General features: G+C 43.1%; 1 protein-coding gene across 1 annotated transcript in view; it reads right to left on the bottom strand.

Moving 5' to 3' along the window:
- The window catches only part of COMMD10 (COMM domain containing 10), a 440901-nt gene that overhangs the window by 6849 nt on the left and 411717 nt on the right, over positions 1-22335 (bottom strand). Inside the window, exon 6 of the mRNA XM_088477704.1 lies at positions 9625-9684. Coding sequence (XP_088333830.1) covers positions 9625-9684 — 60 coding nt within the window. The remainder of the gene's footprint in view (positions 1-9624; positions 9685-22335) is intronic.

Raw genomic sequence — 22335 nt, 5'->3', positions numbered from 1 at the left:
GGGGTCAGTAACAAGCAGATGAGGGGGAAGAGTGTCTCACTGCTGTCTGTGAGGCTACTGGCTCACAGATGTGTCGCTGCAACATCACTCAGCCAATGAGGAAGGTATAGGTTTAAGTTATATCCCTAGAGTGTAAAGCACTTAGTGTGTGTTGGGAGAGGGATAAATAAAAACGCTGTATGAGAGACACCGTAACAATTATTCTGAATTTTTGTGCTCTATGCAACTATTTGGACTTGCTAATGGTAGCACTAGACTTGACCAGGATGCTACGGTGGACTATGGCACAAATTGCCATCTACTGTAAAAATCGCTTCCACAAGGGAAAGATTTTGATGGATGGTAATAAATAATTATGCCAGGGTTTTTAATCTATGGGACGAGAAACAAAACCAAGGGCACCATACTGTTTAGAGTAGATTACCATGATGCTCTTCTTTGTATATGCACCAATTCATAAACTAATCATTGATCAGATTTTATTTCATATTTAGTTAATTTACTACAATTTTGATTCATTACAAATGTAAAATTTATATATGTAGAGGCTAGTCTAAAACTGAGGTGTGAGACTTGTAGGGATAAATATACTGTATCTCTATACAAAACAAAATTCATTAATCTAACTTATCCTATTGGTGGTGGCTAATGTCATTAAATACCTGCCAACATTTCCAATTGGACAAAATAGGTCACACCCCTGATCTGTCCTAACCATGCACACAACTCCCCATGTCATGCCCATATACCTTTTGGGCAAGACCACAAAACCTTTCCTGGCAGGCCAAAAAACAATGTGACTGTTGGCAAATATGCCAGTATTAATCATTTACTTAATTCACAGAATTTCAGGCCAACAATGGCTCAAGTATTATAAGTAAAGATACGTTAGACCGGTGGTTCCCAAACTGGGTGCTATGGCACCATAGGCTGCTGTGGGGCACTGTGACGTCTATCTCAAGAATAATCGCCAGGAATTATGTCATGTGAATGTAAATGTAAATATATACTTGTATTTGACCTGTATTCCTACATGGCTTGGGGAAGATTTCTGTCTTCCTGGAACCAGGCATCTAGATAACCATCTCTTATCTCTACAGGCCATAAAGTTGGGGGAGAGATACATCCTTAATGCAGATGGTCAGACCTGGTCAAGCCAGGTCATGGGATAAAATCCTTTAGGAGGGAGATGACAGGAATGTATGGTATGTTACCTGCTTATTGGTTTCTAAAAACCCCTCCACACTGTTTCAAGACCCCTACTTCCTATATACAATGGAAGGGTGTGACCAATTTCTTAATGCCCAGTGTATATCAATTAGAGAGTTAAAAACCCAAAGGTGGGGGCTAGTGAAGCTGTGAGAGTATAACTGTGCTTCTCCCTCAATGATAAGTGTTCTTGTGCCTAAGGAGAGCCCTGACAACTGGCCTGAATCCAATGCTCCTGTGTCTCCTTCACGACTGAATCTAGATGTAAAGACTCTTGGTTCTTTTTAATTCATTTTATTTTCTGAAACTTATTTGTGATATTTGTATTGTCCATACTTGTACTACCTTTTTCTGTATTCAAAAACCTTGGAAATATTTTTCGGATTTAACATTCTTAATCCAGTGTATTCTCCGTGTTCTTGTCGAATTCACGAGCCTGTGAGGTCAAAGCTACGTACCTATATGTAAGTGAGGGTGCATATTGAGATTTGAGGGGAGAACCTAACGACTCCTGTTAACTTCGTTGGTGGTGGCAGTACCATGTTAGCACGTGCTAAGGTAACCATAAGTCACTGTTGGCGATTCTCAGATTGAGGTATCTGGAGAATCGGCTGCTTGGTCGTGACAAATCGTGGCAAGCGGTGAAATATTGATAATCATTTTTATTTTTATAAGAACTTAAGTCAATTAGTTGTGTGGTTCTGGATAGGATCAGCATTCTAATTGACCGGAGAGTACGCTCAAGGCTTATAATATTTTAAAAGACATACAGTTGCAAATACTTTCTGTCCCCCCCCCTTCTCTTGGTTTTTCTTTTCTATTTGTCAAGAAGTGAGATCCGAGATGGCCACTGGGTACAAGCATCTAAAGAAGGATGAGCTTTGTGACCTATGTAAGGACAGAGGGATTGTCGGCACCCACAAGAGCAAAGATCAGCTGATCCAAGCACTCCTAGAGGCAGATAAGGGCCAGGATGCTGGAAAGGACGATGCTGAGGCAAACTTTGTTGGGAGAAATCCTCTGACACTGGACATTACAACCGATACTAGGGAAAGGTCGGATACCTTTGCTAGTTTCAGTAAGGTTATAGCCTTGGATAAATGCTTGCAAAATGCCCTCAAAGATTTTGGGAAAAAATACTTTTTGTTGCTCCTGCAGCTATTACAGCACTTCCAAGCGTCTGCGGACAGGGAAGCTGCTGCACGCCGAGCTGACCAGGAAGAGGAAGCTGCCAAGTGGAAGGCAGTCCGAGAGGCTGAGGCTGCGGAGCACCAGGCTGAGCGCATGTTCCAGCTGGAGCTGACCAGACTCCGTGGCCCGAACGCCACCTGTGAACCAAGTAGGAAAAAGCCCCGGCATGATCAATTCCCTGTATTGGAGAAGGATGGCGACCTCGATACGTTCCTGAAGGGGTTTGAAAAGACTTGCTGACAGTTTGCACTGAACCCCAGCGAATGGGCGAGTTATTTAAACCCTTGGCTGCGAGGAAAAGCTTTGGAAGCGTTTGCAGATCTTCCCCAGGAACTGGATGGTAATTATGCTGCAATTAAAAAAGCCTTGTTGCAGCGTTTCAACATCACCCCTGAGGCTTACCAACAAAAGTTCAGGGACTCAAAGCGCAGTCCCTCTGATACCTACGCGGGACTTTTAGCGCAGATGTCAACTCTGTTGCATCAGTGGGTTGATAGATTGCAGGTGACTGACTTTGACCAACTAAAGGACCTTATTCTTCAGGAACAGTTCCTCGCACTGTGTCCAGCGGAGGTCAAAGAGTGGGTCCTGGATCGGGATCCCAAAACGTCTCAGGAGGCTGCCAGCCTGGCAGACAAGTACACCAGCACTCGGGCTTCTGTGGTGAAGAGAAGCAGGGGATGCCAGGACAAGCAGCATGTGTGGAAGGGCCCCAAGGACACCCCCGGGACAATCTACAAGCGGTCCAGGTAGGACACCAAATTGCACTTGGGCTATTAGACTCTGGCTCAGACCTGACTCTCATCCACCCAGCCTTAGTGGGCCCCGAAGATATTATTCCAGGGAAGACTATTACTGTGCAGGGAGTGCGTGGGGTGCACCCAGAGGTGCCTATGGCTCGAATGTATCTTGACTGGGGAGTTAGGAGAGGTATCCGGGATGTTGGAGTGCTGGACAATTTACCTGCTACAGTACTGTTGGGGTGTGATTTGGGGAAAATGCAAACTAAATACGTAACTGAGAATGATGCTGTAAATGATGCAAAGGTACAATCTAACCCAGTTTTTCCCCAGGTGACCCCTGCTGACCAACTCAGCATGAGTACAAATGAATGTGACTGTATCAGTGATGTACAAAGTTTCTGTTCTAGCAGAAAACCCTTTGCAGTTCCACATGGCGGAGTTTGGTCAGTCAGAAATGGGTCTAATGGTGTACCCTAATGAAAAACTGTGTAATGTGCTGTTAACAGATGATATTGCAAATGTACCATCAACAGGGGTTGGAATGAATACTGTAGTTATAGTAACAATGCCATCCCTGTATTAGCAGTAATGACCAGGAGAGCCACAGCCCAGAGTAACTATGAGTTAACCCCTGCAACTGGGGAGAGTGTGTCACCAGAGATTCATCCCCCTCAGCCCCCCTCCTCCTCTCCTGCTGGAGCTGTCACCACAGAGTCTGGGATAGGGGAGGACAGAAATCACATTTTGTCTCCTGATCAGCTAATGAGAAGTGCTGCTTTCAAAGCAGAACAGCAGATAGACTTCAGTTTGGAAACTGTGAGGGGGAGTATCAGCGAGGCAGGTCTGGAGGGTAAATCAGAGAGAATCTTTATGCAAAATGGACTCATATAGAGAAGGGGTCACAGCTGGGGGTGGTGAAAGGCAGCTTGTAATCCCTCAGATCTACAGAACTGGGCTCCTGAAAATAGCACACAAGATCCCCTTAGCAGGACATTTGGGGGTGAGACAAACCATAGCTCGGTTGAGGGAGGGAGGCAGCTGATTACTGTCGCTCATGCCATGCGTGCCAGGCAGTTGGGAAGTCTGGTGATGTGGGGCGGGCTCCTCTCATTTCCCTTCCCATCATATCTGAGCCCTTTGAGAGGGTTGCGGTTGATATTGTGGGGCCCCTAGCCATCCCCAGCAGCTCAGGAAAACAGTACATTCTGACTGTAGTGGATTATGCTACAAGGTGCCCAGAAGAGGTAGCTCTTTCATCCATTCGCACAGACAAGGTAGCAGATGCGCTTATCACCATTTTTTCTTGGGTGGGTTTCCCAAGGAGATGTTAATTGATCAGGGTACCCAGTTCATGTCCCGCCTCATGCAGAGTCTCTGTCAGAGGATGCAGGTGAATCATCTGATTACATCCCTGTATCATCCGGCCACCAATGGATTGGTCGAACGATTTAATAGCACACTGAAACAAATGTTGAGGACTTTTGTGGAGTCCCAGAGAAGAGACTGGGAGAGGTTCCTGCCGCACCTCCTCTTTGCATACCGCGAGGTGCCGTAGGAATCAACTGGATCTCACCCTTTGAACTCCAAAATGGGCGCCGCATGCGAGGCCCTCTAGATTTGATCAAGGAAGAGTGGGAAGGTAAGCCAGTCACTCCTGAACAGTCTGTGGTACACTATGTAGTACAGTTCATGGAGAAGATGCAGTCTTTAATGGGAATGGCACAGAGCAACTTGAAGGCTGCGCAGGCAAAACAAAAACTCTGGTATGACCGCAGCGCTAGGGAATGCATATTTGAGGTGGGCCAAAAGGTCCTGGTTCTGATCCCTATGAGGCAGAACAAGCTACAGGCTGCCTGGGAAGGCCCCTACACTGTAGTGTAGTGCCTCCATGATGTTATTTATGTAGTGGAAAAGGGGGATGGACGTAAGAGACAGAAGATGTACCACATCAATATTCTCAAAAAGTACCATGACAGAGGGACATGTGTATTAGCTGTGTGTAGCTTGCCTGAGAGTGATCAGGAACCCGACCCCTTACTAGATCTGGTAGCTGCTGGAAAAGAGGGGGGGGTCACTGGCAAATGCCCACTACAGTACTGAGCTGTCTGAGATGCAGCTGGAACAGCTAGCTAACACCGTACAACCCTTTCAGTCCCATTTCACAGCAAAGCCTGGAAAGACACACTTGGTTACACATCATGTAAACACAGGTAATCAGACTCCCCTCAGACAGCCTGCATATCGTACTTCCCAAGAAGAGCTGGAGGCAATGAAAAGGGAAATTGATGAGATGCTGCATCTAGGGGTGATACAAAGATCTCACAGTTCATGGGCTGCCACAGTGGTATTGGTCCCAAAGAAGTGTGGAGGTTAAATGATGCCACTGTATTTGATGCCTATCTCATGCCCAGGATAGATGAACTACTAGAAAAGCTTGCCCTGGCACGTTACATCACTATCATGGATCTCAGTAGGGGGTACTGGCAGATCCCGCTGTCACCCGAGGCCCGTGAGCGGTCCGCATTCATCACCCCATTTGGGCTGTTCGAATTTCTGGTCATGCCCTTTGGTATGAAGAATGCCCCTGCATCCTTTCAGCGCCTGGTTAATGACCTGCTGGAAGGCCAGGAGGGATACGCAGTTGCCTACCTGGATGACATCGCAGTGTTCAGCCAGACCTGGGAGAAACACCTTATCCATCTGAATAGTGTGTTAGGCCGAATCACTGGGGCAGGTTTGACGATCAAACCCGAGAAGTGCCAGCTTGGCATGGGAGAGGTGCAATATCTAGGGCACCGTGTAGGGGGAGGTATTCTCCGCCCAGAACCAGACAAAGTGGAGGCTATTGTTGCATGGCCTACCCCTAATACTAAAAAACAGGTAATGTACTTTCTAGGAACTGCAGGGTACTACCGAAAATTTGTACCCCACTACAGCACCCTAGCCAAGCCCTTAACAGACTTGACAAAAAAGAAGTTGCCACAGGTGGTCAATTGGACAGAGGACTGTGAGAGGGCCTTCCTAGCCCTAAAGTCTGCTTTAGCTCAGTCCCCTTTGCTGCAGGCCCCAGATTTCAAAAAGAGGTTCAGTGTACAGACTGATGCCTCTAGTTATGGTTTAGGTGCTGTGCTCAGTCAGGTCAATGAGCAGGGAGAAGAGCATCCTGTCATTTTCCTAAGTAAAAAACTGCTGCCTCGGGAAGTGGCCTATGCCACCATTGAAAAAGAGTGTTTGGCGATTGTATGATCTCTCCAAAAACTACAGCCATATCTGTATGGGAGAGACTTTACCATAATAACAGACCACAACCCACTCGTATGGCTTAATAGAGTCTCTGGGGATAATGGTAAACTTCTCCGATTGAGCCTTTCCCTGCAACAATACACCTTCACCATCCAGCACAGAAAGGGTGCAGAGCACAGCAATGCTGATGGACTCTCCCGGCAAAGTGAGGAGGTAGTCAGTGGTGCACAGGTAAGGCTGTGACGTGTGTCTCAGTCCCTCCTGTGCCCATCTTCAGGGGGAGGTGTGACATCTATCTCAAGAATAATCGCCATGAATGATGTCATGTGAATGTAAATATATATGTGTATAACAAAATGGTTTCTATGCAGTGTCCTGAATTTGACCTGTATTCCTACATGACTTGGGGAAGATTTCTGTCTTCCTGGAACCAGGCATCTAGATAACCATCTCTTATCTCTACAGGCCATAAAGTTGGGGGAGAGATACATCCTTAATGCAGATGGTCAGACCTGGTCAAGCCAGGTCATGGGATAAAATCCTTTAGGAGGGAGATGACAGGAATGTATGGTATGTTACCTGCTTATTGGTTTCTAAAAACCCCTCCACACTGTTTCAAGACCCCTACTTCCTATATACAATGGAAGGGTGTGACCAATTTCTTAATGCCCAGTGTATATCAAGAGCTAAAAATCCAAAGGTGGGGGCTAGTGAAGCTGTGAGAGTATAACTATGCATCTCCCTCAGTGATAAGTGTTCTTGTGAGCCCTGAGGACTAATGCTCCTGTGTCTCCTTCACGACTGAGTCTAGATGTAAAGACTCTGGGTTCTTTTTCATTTTAATTCCTTTTATTTTCTGAAACTTATTTGTGATATTTGTATTGTCCATATTTGTACTACCTTTTTCTGTAATCAATAACCTAGGAAATATTTTTCGGATTAAACATTCTTCATCCAGTGTATTCTCCGTGTTCTTGTCGAATTCACGAGCCTGTGAGGTCAAAGCTACGTACCTATATGTAAGTGAGTGTGCATATCGAGATTTGAGCGGAGAACCTAACGACTCCCGTTAACTTTGTTGGTGGTGGCAGTACCGTGTTAGACTAACCGGACGTGCTAAGGTAACCATAAGTCACTGTTGGCGATTCTCAGATTGAGGTATCTGGAGAATGCAGGTCTGGTGGTCCAGGACCACAACTAATTATTTATGGTCAATGTGAAAGGCAAAACCAGTGCTGGTGGCTGCCAATTATAAAATATATAGACAAACAGAAGTGAAACCCTATCCACCACCATACAACTGAACATAAAGGTAAAAGGTGAGCACAATTTACTTAATTTAATAATTTTTCTGGATTTCTCAATAAGAAAGTTTGGGAACCACTGCTCTAGACTGTAAGTGTTTATAGGTATGGCCACTGTAAGTTTCTCATGTCTCTATCTTTTTGGTCAAACTCCTAAGTCAAGGGTATTCAAAATGCAGCCCCCAGCTGCTACTGACTGCACATCACAGAATGCTCGGTCACAGTTTTAGCATGCACTAATAGCAAAAATGAGGCAAGGCATGCTGGGATGTGTAGTTCCACAGCAACTGTCCCTGTCCTATGTTCTAGTCCTGTTTATATATAGGATTTGTTCTTATATGATATCAGAACTGCGCTGCAGTGAAAATGTTTGTGGCTCTTGAAAATAATTGATGATTGTTATGATATTTTGGATTTTCACTGGCAAATGCTAGTGATATTTTAAGTTCCCTGTCTCTATGACAACACAATCAAAGAATGTAACAATTTGTGATAAGTAGGAAATCCACCAAACTGTCCATCAGTCTCCTAAACAAAGACCAGCTTGATGTGCTCATGTGTAGGATAAGTTTTGAAACACCATTAGATACAAAGCTAAACATTTATATTATTTAACAATATAACAAAGTTGAAATTCATTTTCAGCAAGATTTAGGGGGGACCAAAAATTTCTGTTCTTCAAAATTCTAAATTAATAGTTTTCATCAAGTGTGTAAAATTGTGACATTGTCATCTGTGCCTCTCATTCCCTACACAAATATGGATTTGATGAATACTACTACAGGTAACTGATAATATTTATACAGTCTGTCGTCAAAATCTTTTACAATGAACATCTTACAAAACCGGATGAGACTTTCTGGATTAGGCACAAAAAAAAAAAAATATTTGGTGAGTGTGACACCGGATTCCTGTCTTCAGCAAAACATTGGATATTTGACATCCAAATTTTAATTATGGATTCTCAGTATGTTTGAAGTGGAATTAAACTTAAAATGTACTTTTATATAACTCCTCCTTCCTCAAACTAGCAGAACTTTGGGGTGTGCCATAACAGGAGCCTTTGCATTTTAGGAAAAGTCTAGTGTAGAGCGTTACCAACAATAAATGGACTAGAATGAGCTGTTCAATCAGCACCTGTAACACAATACGGTATGTTTGAGTTTGATCTGTTTCTGTCTGCTCACACCAGGACAGTAAGCTGGTACAGTACTGGTCGAAGCAAGACCCTAATAACAGTGGCCCTAGGCAAAAAAGTGCTGTTTCATGACAGTATTTACAGACAATTAACTGATTAGGATGTGAGAGTACCTCCTATGGGTGAATCCTATTGACTTGGTATGCTCTAGCACATTGTTATTTCAAGTAGAGACCATAACAATAAATTACAACTATTATTTTGCATGGGATGTAGTTGGCATCCCAGCATGCGGGATGCCAATGGTCTGAATACCGGCTACGAAATCCCGACAGGTTGGGATCCCTGCACCAGTATCCCAACCGCCAGCATCCCAAAAGGTAAGTATCGGGGTGTTAGGGGGAGGTTAGGCTTAGGTAGGGTTAGGCACCGGGTAGGGAGTGTTAAGATTATGGTGTGGGGAGGTTAGGTTTAGGGTATGGGGAGGTCAGATTTAGGCACTAGGGAGGGAGGTTGGGGTTGGGCACCGGAGAGGGAGGGTTAGGGTAGGGGTTGGAAAAACACTTACCTGTCTCCCCTATGGGTGCCAAAATTCTGGCTGTCGGTATTCTGACCAGCAGCATCCTGACAGCCGAGATTTCATACCCAACCCTTTTGCACTTTACCAGTAATGTGTGCAGCAATAAGCAGTAGGTAGCCGGCTATATTGCCATAATTATATCCCTAGTAAAGAAATGAATATAGACACATGTGCTTTACACTTGCAGATTTCACAGTATTAGTAGTTAATACACACCTTGTTATAGAACTCCAGTAGCTCCTTGTGATTAAACTCCAGGAACACTTTCTCCAGATTCTAAAAGAAAGAGTAAACATGTTTATTACAAAAACTACATAAAATGCTGTATGTACATCATATTTGCAAATCTTTTGGCTGTCTCCTCTGGGGGCGCAACGGCGCCAGTTTGGCAGAGAAACAGCAGGCAGCAGCTTCACATGTAATAACTGGTTGGTTTTTCTTGTCAGCAGACAGTGATACATGTGATAACACTGCAGGAGCATTAAAAACCCTGAGGGCCTGATTCAGTGTAGCATAACAAGGCCGCAGATGCGCCTGCAATTTTTGCTAAGAAGTAAGTGCAGATCTTCATCTGTATTCAGAGCATACTGTACTTACCGACTTTAGTGACATCCCTACCGGAAGTAGCCGGAGAGGAGCTGCTGCTCTAAGCTTTGAGGGGGCGGGGCCAGGCTATAGCTGCTCCCTTTATGGGAAAAGCCCGCGATTCACGGGTTGGTGGAGAGGGGGCGGGGCTAAATGCCGTAATTAATGTAATTTAGCCCTGCCCCCTACCCACGGACCCACACATTTCTCGGAAAATCTGCCCATCCTGCGGGGGGTTACCCAAAAAATCGTGAGCCTCTCGCGAATTCCCGGTGACATCCTCAGAACACTTAGCCTGGGTAAAAACTCCCAGTTGACACCCAGTTACATCAACTCAAGCGCACGTAGTTGCATGTGCTCGGCAATGGAGAATAATAAGAGTGCGAAAAATGTATTGGATTAAAGAAAAAAATGATAAATTTATCAACGGGGGGACATAAGACCACAATAATTTATGACTGCTCTGTGGCCATCAGTGAGGAGAATTCCAGGGTTAGATCCCATGCAGGACAAGAGACCAGGTGGAATCTTGAAGACAACACACAAGTTACATGGTACCTACAGTTAGCGTAGCTAGGTAACCTTACTTGGTTAATGGTTACATCATTTTTGTTTTTGAGTGATAGATCCTTAACCCTTAAATAACAGGGCCTGATACTGAGTTGTATGTCAATTGGATGTAATTTATGCTCCTCAACATCGCATGTAAAACTAGTGTACATTTATGTCTCTATGCTTCATAATAGGGTACATCCAACTCTGCATCGATAGCATATGCACCAGATTCATGTCAGGCATACATACACCCATATATAGTCATATTCACAACAAGGTCAACAACACAAGAAAAGTTATTTAACATTTGTGTTGATAGCGAAAAATGCATTTGGGTGATTCTCTGTGTGACACACGGGACATTTACTGTACATACATTCAAGTACATGAACGGTTTCTATAACAATTTTTTTTTACTGGTGTCCAAGTCTTAAATACTTCATTGATTGAAAACATTTTTACTACAGTAAGCCATTCCTTCTGGAATTATTAAAAACTCAGAGAGTCCCGTGTCTCAATTTTCAAATATTCCAGAAGGAAGGGTTTACCATAGTGAAATTTTTTTCTGGTGTATATTTTCTACAAATTAAGTATTTAAGACTTGGGGCCCTATTTATCACATTACGCATCTCAGATGCGAATGTGATAAATTCGCCAGGATTTGCAATGCAATATTTGAATGTATCGCAAGGATGTATCAAATATCACATGTAGGGACAGACCCTGAGAGTGGTTTGTGCATGCACTGCTGCCGGCTCCCTTTTTTTTTTTTTCCCTTTTGCTCCCAGGAACATCAGTTTTTTACAATATTTTAATAAAAAAAAAAGATTGATATATAGGGCCCTTGGATCCAGAAAAAAAAATTGTGGTATAGAAAACGTTCACATACTTGAGTGTATGTAAATGTCCCATGCGTCGCACAAAGAATCACCCATTATTAGGTTGGAATTTAAATAACAGTAATACATTCCTTTCCACAAACGTATGAAAATAACAGAAAAATGTATTTAAAAACATAAAATCATATTTAAAAAACAGTAATACAGCAGAGATATTCCTTTCCACAAACGTATAAAAATACCAGAAAAATGTATTTAAAAACATAAAATCATATAATAAAGTTTAATGATGGAAACCACTATCAGCCAATCAGGAGTGGTTACTGCTGACGACTTATCACCATCGGAGAGTATTTGTTCCAGCCCTCAGACACCCGCAACTGAGATGGCTAGTGACAGGCTTATCTGCATCTGTTCATACTTATGAGAACGCACCCTTAGGCTGGGTACACACTAGACGCGATATGTACCCAGCCGGACATCTGCAGCGAAGGGACCCGGTGGGGGAGCCAGCATCAGCAAATGCATACACACTTGCCGATGTGGGCATCGATGGAGCAACAGCGGGGGCCGTGATGCATTCGGTAGCTAACGACATCACTGATGGCCCATGGGAGTGCACATAGTCAGCGACATAGCGGGTAAACACTAGACGATGTGCCCGATATGTCAGTCCGATGCGCCGAATCGAAAGATATTGTCTAATGTGTAGTCAGCATCCACGCTCTCCAGTTACAAGTGTCAGATGCGAGAAAATATGCAGTGCTGTACACAGATTTATCAGCTTGTTTTGTGGATATACGCAAACTTGCATATAACCTACCCAGCATCAGGCACATATTTATATGTGGAAACATAATTAGCAATGCATCAACTTTCATACCATAGGTTACATAACTATGCTGAACTCCAAGCCTAATTAAAAGTATTGTCCATACTTTTTACTGATTGGAAAATGCTCCAGTGACTCAGTCAGACACAGCACCTTCCCTCCACCGCACAGCAGGCTACAGGATTCATTACTATTCTGTTAGGAGTAATGCAAAGTCAATAATACATTAACTCTCTTTAAAGTGAATATATGTTAATGCCTCACTACCAGGCAACTTCTCACTAATGTAATAGCTAGATGAGAAAGTTACAGGATCCCATATAAATAGCAATACATATTATTAGGAATTAATTCTGCATAGCAACAAAGTTTCAGCCTGCAGCAGTCTGCAGTACACTTTATCTAAAATCTACAATGACTCTCAGTAGGAAAGATTCAAATGAATATCATACAGAAGTGTCAATTAATGGCCAAATCATTTTGACTAACTATGCTGTGTAGACTTTATTACCAAGATTCTGCACATAATTCCATCCATTCGGAATCTTGACACAACATTATTTATGACCAACACTACTTGAGTCTTTCAGTTTCAGTCACTCAGTAGATATATAATGTTCACACTTGCACACATTTAAAAACAATTTCTACTTTGCTGTTAGACAGGTGACTCTGATCACTTTGAGGAGTACTAAATGAAGACATATGGCACTATACCTACCCAAAATGACATAACTACTGATCGTAGTACAATACCAAAGCATTCTATACAGAGAGGACCCTGGACTTAATCATAACTTACCCACACAGTTATTTGGTGAAGAGGGTCCCACAGCTGTCCAATTTCTTCCCCACCCAGAATCCCTAAATCTAAATGCTTGTTTTCCTGTATTATATTCAGATGCACCCACCAAAAAAAAAACAAACGCCTATTTTATTTAATTTAAGGGCTAAAATAAAAGTATGACGTGGTCTGAGCAAACTTAAGGCTACATGGGTAACTTGCTTATACTTTTTCTAATTTCTTAACAGGGTGATTTCTGCACGGATTTTGGTCATAGTAAAAATGAAATGCTGGCCAACAATTTGGTTGGTACTAATATTTAGATGGTCTAAGTGTGTGGCCACAACCACGCATTAAGATTTGGAATAAAACTACTAGCTTGGGCCGCGTAATTAATAACCCCCCCATCGCCCCTGGAATCTTACGCTGGATGCACAGTTAGGGCTGATTTACAGAATTGACTCTATATGCAGGGCATTAATTTACCTTTCTGCCACTGGCAAATTAAAACAATTTACCAGGGAGCTGTACAACCACAGTTTCCATGCGGTTTTACTTTCGATTTCACTTACGTTCGGAAGTCTTGATCACTGTGCAGATAAGTGCGTACACAGTTATACAATCTAACTTGCGATCCTCAACATTATCTACTCTAAAATATCTGCTGAAAAGACACAAAGCCGGTCTAACAGCCGGAAGAGTTTGAGCAGAAGCAGTAGACACTACACTTTTTGTCTGATATTGTATCATCAAATCGAATAAAAATTAAACTGCACATAAAACCTGATCTTTCGATGTGACCAGTTTTCTTCTGAGAAAACATGATCGAAGGTGTGTACATAGGACCTCATTTAGACCTGCTCGCAAGCGGGTCGATGGTGAGGGCCTGCGCACGTGTAGCGCTCGACAAATGCACTCGCTCCGGGGCTCGCTACAAAAGGGGCGGCTGTCGATGTTGATCGACAGCTCGCCTCGTTTTGTAGGCGGGGTGGGGGGTGGCCAGACAAACGGAGGCGTTCCTGAAGGAACGCCTGCCGTTTGTAGGCGGCCCTACTGACATCACCAGTGATGTCAGTAGGGAGCTTCCTGCTCTGTTAGAGCAGGAAGCTACCTGGGGCTTGCGGTAGACGAGACCCTACCGCAAGGGTCTCGTTGCAAGCCCCGATGGTCGCAATGGTCCATCACCTAGTCACTTGCTAAAGCTGTGGGTGGCAATCCACAGCTTAGCGAGCGGCCAGGAGGCCGCCTTTAAAAAGAAAAGCAGCCATCCTCATTCAGAGCGAGCGCTCGCTTTTTGTGAGTGGCTCTGAATGAGGTCCATAGTCCTTAAGATATTGCATGCATGGGTCGGGAATCACAAGAACGGCATGACAGGTATGTACCCAGTTTTATAGAGATCTAATGCATCTGTACACTTATGACTGGTAACAGCCCAGTCAATAGAAAATGCCTCTGGAATGTTGCACACCTGACAAATATGCATCATGGCTAATATAGTCAGAACAACTCATTGCTTACAGCGCACTTGCCTACTTCTAATGCAGGGGTGGGGAACCTTTTTTCTGCCAAGGGCCATTTTGATATATATAACATTATTCACGGGCCTGGTGCAGGCCACGCCCCTCAGTGTGATGTCACATGGGGCGTGGCCACAATCACCGGTGATTACAGCAAAGGACGGAGATCCTGAGGATGCTCCAGGGAGCTGTAAGGGCAGCAGTGTGACCATCTGAAGCATCCTAAGGACGCTCCAGGCAGCACTGCTGCATAGATTCTGGCTGCAGTGTGCCATTCTATGCACCCTGATAGCCAGATGAGTCTAGAAGAATAAAGCTCTGAGGGCCAGACCAAATGACTCCAAGGGCCTTATACGGCCCCCGGACAGGAGGTTCCCCGTCCCTGTTCTAATGGATATCCCAGGAGTGATGGGCAAGAGCAGGGAGTGTTGCATCGGGATCTACGGCCACTTCTCGCTGGTTAATTCAGCAATTCCTTACAAATTGAGTCAACAAGTCACTGCACACTTCAGTAGAGAAGCGGGTTGGATGCAGGAAGGTAGCAAAACTTGCGCGGGATTTCAGGGATTTCTAAAATTTGTGAGCCTGGCTCACATTTACATGAGATATAACATATAACCAGGTATAGCACAAATGCACAGTGATCGTTAATAATAATATAAACCATTAAACAGTATGTACATAAAGACCTCAGTGATTAGTTTTCCTTATAAGTATATAGAATGACTGAGCAACAAAACAAATTAAGTTAAAAGCACTGAGCTGTGTGTACAACACAGTGGCAGCTGCATACAATGGTGTAATATTAGTACAACAGCTGGGGTTGCTTCTAGAAATACATCACTATTCATATGCATGAATGTTACACCAGTAATCATGCACCTAAAACAGATGGACATCAGCAAAAGCAATATCCTAAGTTATGAATCAAAATGACGTTTCCCACTGCTGAGTAAACATGAGCTGTCCCAGTCAAGGGCAGCCATAGATAATTAACTATTAAGTGATGCAATAAGTGGTAGATTTACTGTAAATGGTAAATCAGTTTTCTGATGAATAGTAATCCAGTCACCATTTTCAAAATGGATTACTCTTTCTATATGCACTATTGTCCTCCAAGAACTAAGGGGGAGATGTATGAATGGTTATTAGTTTATTTCTGTAAGTGCGCATGTCACGTATGTATGAATGCAGGGAAGTGATCTGATGAAGGAGGCTCTATGCTCCTCTGTCATTATTGGCGCCACTATACCTAGATAGGGCGCGTATCTGGTTTGGCAAGTTTTGAATGGTCAATGGCACTGACCGTTCCGACAGCTCCAGCTGTTGATGCCGTAAACAGAGCACTGTCCCTGGCCGTGGGAATATGCAAGAGATTGTGCTTACAAAGAAAAATAACGTTTTTATACTATAATAAAGCCACAGGTGCCAGTGGGGATTTTTGACTGGTGCATGTGCAGACTCCCTGCAAGTGCCGGTCTGAGAAGCCGATTGAAGTAGAATCCGATTCTCCAAACAGGTGAGTTTAACACACTCCCTCTTGTGCAAATAATTTCTTCATACATCTGGGCGGTATTTGGTCCTACTTCACCATGATTATGGGTGAAGCACAGGGCAATGCATTTAAAGATCTTTAGCCTCATAATAATACATATCCAACAATACAATATTAATATTTAGCGTTTCCGCTTGGCTGTTTTAGCGGTGCACAGGGTAACTGGTTTCTAACGCGTTTCCCTGGTGCCTGACGAAGCTGTAGGATACAGGGAAACGCGTTAGACACCAGTTACCCTGTGCACTCACTACCCGGTTTGGATCACAGCACACCTGGACATTCCAGTTCCATATTCAAGTGGGCCCATCCATCTGATTCACCCTTCCACAGGACACAGGATATACAGGAACCCTTCCCAGAGGATTGCACCAAGATGCTCATATTATCCGGGATTACAAAGGAGACCACCTGTGAGCCGGGTGATCATACGCTCTGGACATCATATACGTCCCCAACCACCTGCAGGTTAGGTTGCAACAATACCACTATATGTGCTTTCCATGTTCATCCATTTCGTATCCTTGACCGAGGTTTATGTGCACTTTTTTACTTTCTGGACTCAGCAACTTGCTCTCCAACACCATTGGACACTCCATTTCATTTTTATATATTTCCTCTCAATACAGTATTTTTATATACAGTTAACTCATGAACTTCTTCATGATCATTGTATCATGAAACTTGTATTACCATTTTTTTCATTGATTTGACATTAAAAGTTTTTGTACCATCATCTGCCACTGCACTTTTTAATGTATTTCACTATACATATTTGATTATATTTTATCTGTCGATTATATTTATTGATATATCTCATCAATTCAGTTATTTCACGTATTCCAACTGTACGCAGATTGCTCCAATTTTTTTTCCTATTATCAGTTCTTGCTGACGTATTTAGTCCGCTACGTGACTGACAGGTAAAATATCATTATGTCTGTGTATCTAAAACATCTACTGAATATGTTAAAATGTACCTCTCACTTTATTTTACAGCCCACACATAGGTGATAAAACAAAATGCAATATTTCTTTCCTCTCCGCAATAGTCTATTTGGGACCTAGCAAATGTCTATGTATTAATCATAAGCAGTATATATGAATCTTACAGAACCAAATGCAGGACATTAATTCATTCACCAATACTTCGTACACAGAGACTGCGGCAGTCTTCTTGAGAACAGTCTCAGCCAATAACAGTAATATGGAAAAATGGCCTCAGCTATAGTGTACTTAAATTCAGGAATGACACATTCGGCTGAAGACATAACTGACAAAGCAGTCGGTAAATAGTGTTGTATCTGCTGTGTTAGACAGCTTAAGTATGAAACAAAGAAAGGGGAATAAACAACACTGTAGTCAGAACCGGAGGCCACGTTACTGTATAAGGAAAAACAGATATAATATCCAGCTGCTCAGCCCATGAACCCGGTAACTACAATTTATTCCATTACTTTTGCAGAAGGGAGATTTTGATGAGATATATAACAAGCTCTATCAATGGCCAGCATGACTCTGCAGCCCTTATTGAATGAAGTCTCAACTGTAAGGATCTTTCTGGTGTTATACAGCAGTAAAACATTTCATGGAAACTTTTTATGCAGACACTATAGCTAAGCTGTGAAAAGTAGCACTGCCGGAAAACTATTATATTGTGATATGTTCAAATGTGCCTGCAGTGCAGTGTAATGGAAAACAGTGTAGAATCAGCATTAACTTCATCAGCATGCATACATTTTGTGAGCAGATTTTGGAGGTGGGAGTACATTAGTACATTATGTGATCAAACATTAACCGTACAGATACTGGTAACTGTATTTAAAAAGGTCAAAGTGTTGGTTGTTACAAAATTATAAAAACATATCAAATAGTGTACAGATTGCCCTTTTGAGATACAAATAAAACAGGAGTTTGCACCAACTTGCCCACTTTCCCAAAATTTCTGTTAGAAAACCCTCCTGGATCCCACTCACTGCTCAAGTGAATTGTGCAGAGTGTGAGTAGCGTTATCATAACTCTCAGCTGAGGCATTATGCCACAAAGGACAAGGCCGTGATGATGCAAAACAAGGCACCGCGATGCCAACACCTTCCATCTGGACCTCCCCTTCCCGGAGGGGATGATTAAAACAAAAAGGTAACTATGGTTTGCACAGGGTTGCGCCGTTTTCTATAAAGATTTTTACAATTCACATACATATCCTGAGCTAGATACAAATAAACTAGACAGAGATCTATCACAAGACGGCTCTTAATGCTACATTGTTTGCAGTTGATTCTTTTAAAACCGAATGCTCCGTGTGTCGCCGTCATTTTTCTTTGTCTATCCTAATGTACCGCACTTGTTACAGAATAAACTGTGGGAAATGACAATTCAGACCCCAGGACATCTACACTTAGGTGAGGAAGAAAATGTATGTGGGGTGCTTAGTAACTCTCACTCATAAGAAGTATACCTGTTAAACTGTATGTGGTAGTGTATTTTTGACACTTATTGTGACACAGTTTTATAAATGAAATGTGTAAAATGTAGTGTGAAAGAAACCAGGGACAGCAATCAAAATTATATTAGGCTGCTAAATGAACAGGTATAAGAGACACAGAATAGTCCTAGCAATACATAAGATGAAATCAGACAATAACCTGTTCATTACTGCAGTCATATTGGTAACAAATCCAATGTTTGTGAGACAGACTTGTCATGTAAATACAGATAAGTGGTTCATCATCTTCTAAGAAGGTTACTATGAATGCATCGTAGAAATCTACATTCCCTTGGGTGTTAGTGATGTAGGATAGATATAACATGATGCAGTGTTATAGAGTGAGCAGACGTCAGCAGGATTTTCTTGCAGTCATCTCAATGCTGCATTTCTTCCAAAGCATAGGTATTGTACCAGCCTCATTACCCCCACAGCAGTCACTCACTGAATTTGGGATGCATTAAAAGAAGTTATTTGTCTGGATGACCCTTCACTGTTTTCAAAAAGATAAGTGGAAAAACAATAACATATAAGCTTGTAGTGAACTACATCACAAAAAAACATTTAATTTATTTATTACCAGTTATTTATATAGCGCACACATATTCCACAGCGCTTTAAAGAGAGTATTTTGTCCATTCACATCAGTCCCTACCCCACTGGAGCTGACAATCTATATTCCCTACCACATGTAGACAAACATACTTACACACTAGGGTTAATTTTTTGTTTGGAGCCAATTAACCTACCAGTATATATTTTGAGTGTGGGAGGAAATCTGAGCACCTGGAGGAAACCCACACTAGCACAGGGAGAATATACAAACTCCACACAGTTAGTCTGTGCCCAGAGTCTACTGCGCATGTTGCTATTTTCCCAGCGATTTCCTCACTGCGCATGTGCAAAATGCCAGGAAAATGGCAGCGGCGGCCATTTTCCGTCGATTTGTGCAGGACTGAGACACCCGATGCGGTACCTCGGAGAGTTATCCGAAAATATGGCTTGCACCCATTATAAATACACCCCTGGAGCAAGGGTAGAAAGCAGCTGGCACTGTACTGGGGTGCAAGGAGGGGTTTAGGAGCATGTAGTACTGGGAATATGGAGTGGGCAAAGGTAGATAAGCAGCTGGGGCAGTACTGTGGGCAAGGAGAGGGCTAGGGGCAGGCAATGCTGAGGGAAGGGAGGGAGCAAGGGTTGAAAGCAGTCAGAAAGTAAAGGAGAGAGAGAGAGCACTGTGTGACTGAAGCAGAAAGAGAAGTGCTGTGCAGTCTGGTGTACTGAGCTTTTCTACCGTAGGTCTGTGACTCAAACTTCCTGTGGCTGCCGTGCTGTGCTCCGCTCCCAGGGCTATCACCTGCTCCGAGTCCAGTCTGGGAGTGTGGGGCGGGGGTGTTGCCAGGGTGAGGCGCTGCCTCGCTGTTGCTGTCCTGGGCAGTGGGTGGGACTTAGTGGTCTTGGGACGCTGTTGCTGCTCCCAGGCAGTAGGCGGGCCCCGAGACAAAGTGGTGGGCTGGCCGATATCTGCCTGCTCTGTAGTTCGGTGAGGACTGGAGGGACTAGTTGAGGAGATGCCGCCGACGGCTATTGTTTGAGAAGATGCCGTTGGAGGCAATTGGCTGCTACAGCACTACACATAGTGCATACTGCAGGACCCGCCCAGTTTTTAAAACCAGGTCCGAATCTGCTATAGAGCGTATTTTGCAATCACTGGTGGCCACTTTATCAGGTACACCTAAAGTAATGTAAATACTTACAGTACTCGTTAATGTAAATATATACGCAGCCAATTGATACCAGACAGTTTGGTTTGCGTATATCTGAAATTGTTGATCTCCTGGGATATTCATGCAAAACAGTTTTTAAAGTTTCAAGGGAAAGGTGCACAAAATAGAAAACCATCCAGTAAATGGCAGTCCTGTGGGGAAAATTGTCTTGTTAATGATAGACATCAGGGAAGAATGCCCAGACTGGTTCAAGCTGACAGGAAGGCAACAGTAACTGAAAGTACAACAGTGTAATGCAGAAGTGAATCTCTGAATGCACAGCACATCATATCTATCAATATCTATGGATGTACTATAGCAGTCAAAAAGACATCACAAAGTTCCACTCCTGTCGTCTAATAACAGGAAACTAAGACTACAATAGGCATAGGATCACCAAACCTGGACAGTTGAAGAGTGGAAAAACAGCTGCCAGGTCTCATGAATCTCGATTTCTGCTGGGATATGCATACAGTATGTAGGCTTGCCATATTATCCCTTTAATTTGGGATACATATGAATTACACAGATTTTGCAGCTGGCTGACTTCAAGTGTCCATTTCACTTGGTTTTAATAAGCCACAGAACCAGTGACATTCACAAGTCCCGAAGGGACGATATGGCAAGCCTCTGCATATGGTAGGATCAGAGTGTGGCATAAACAACATGAATTCATGTGCCAATCCTGCCTTGTGTCAGTTTTCAAATCTGGTGATGGTTTTTTAATAGTTTTGGGAGCGATTTCTTTGCACATTTAGGCACTTTAATATCAAATGAGCATTGTTTAAATTCCATGAATTGCTTGATGCCACCATGTCATGATGGACCAGAAACTCTAAAGGTGCATACACACGTAACGATGTCAAACTGTTCTGGTGCTTCTAGCACAGGTTGGTCTGTAGAGAATTTAAGATGTGGGAGTCTCCTAGGCTCATGTTTCCTAAGTTTATGCAGACAGGGATCTTTAAACTCCTATAACACTGTACTGCAATTACCCCATATTGTTCAATATGTAGGCACTATTTGGATAATAAGCTAATATTAATAGTTGTCCTAACAAACTTGCTAAGCTGTATTGGGATTACTCTGCTCTTCAAGACCTTATATGAATCAACTTAAAGGAGAATGATTAAATAGTTGATGGGGGAGTTGAACTTGTTATAGTAGATATGAAATGAAAACTTCAATAACTAAGCAACTACAATATATATGCTATAAGTAATTACATAAACAGCAACAAAATTTAAATAATTCCTCTCCAAACGTAACATCTAGCTAACCCTCTCCTACAATGCCTACACTTGCCTTCGTCTTCCGGACCCAATTCAAACTCCTCACACTTAATTACAAAGCCCAGACCCAATCCTCTCCCATTTACTGTACATCTCAGACCTTATCTCCCGTTAAACTCAAACCCACCCACTTCGCTCCACAAATTAATGCTGTCTCTCCACCCAAGTGATTACTTCCTCCCACTCTCGCCTCCCAGACTTTACCTGTGCTGCTCCTTTCCTTTGGAACTCTCTCCCTAGCAGACTCCACCTTTCTACAAAACGTCAAGTGGCCTCTCAAGCCCCACTTTTTTTTATCAAAGGCTCCCAGCTCTCATCTTAAACTACTGCGCCATATGCTGCTTACTTACTGTCTCTCCCCTCTCTGTCACCAGTGTCTGTATGCCGCTCCCCTTTAGACTGTAAACTCTCACGAGCAGGGCCCTCTTCCGACATGTGCTTTGCCTTCCCTAACTTATATCATCATCTCCTCCCCTCTGTCTACAATGGCACCTATATGTCTTGGTAATATGTACAGTTTCTGTCTATGTACCTTGTAAGGTGTTGCGGACTGCTTGTGGTGCCATATATATAGGATAATAATAATAATAATATTATATGGGGCAGCACAGACGGTGTAATGGTTAGCGTTACTGCCTCACAGCATTGAGGTCATCGGTTCGATACCCACTCCAGCCCTAACTGTGTGGAGTTTGTATATTCTCCCTGTGCTTGCGTGGG

This window comes from Taudactylus pleione, unplaced genomic scaffold (assembly GCF_031769625.1).
Source record: "Taudactylus pleione unplaced genomic scaffold, aTauple2 ptg000202l, whole genome shotgun sequence".
Classification (NCBI taxonomy): Eukaryota; Metazoa; Chordata; class Amphibia; order Anura; family Myobatrachidae; genus Taudactylus; species Taudactylus pleione.
This window is presented reverse-complemented; position numbering and strand designations above follow the sequence as displayed.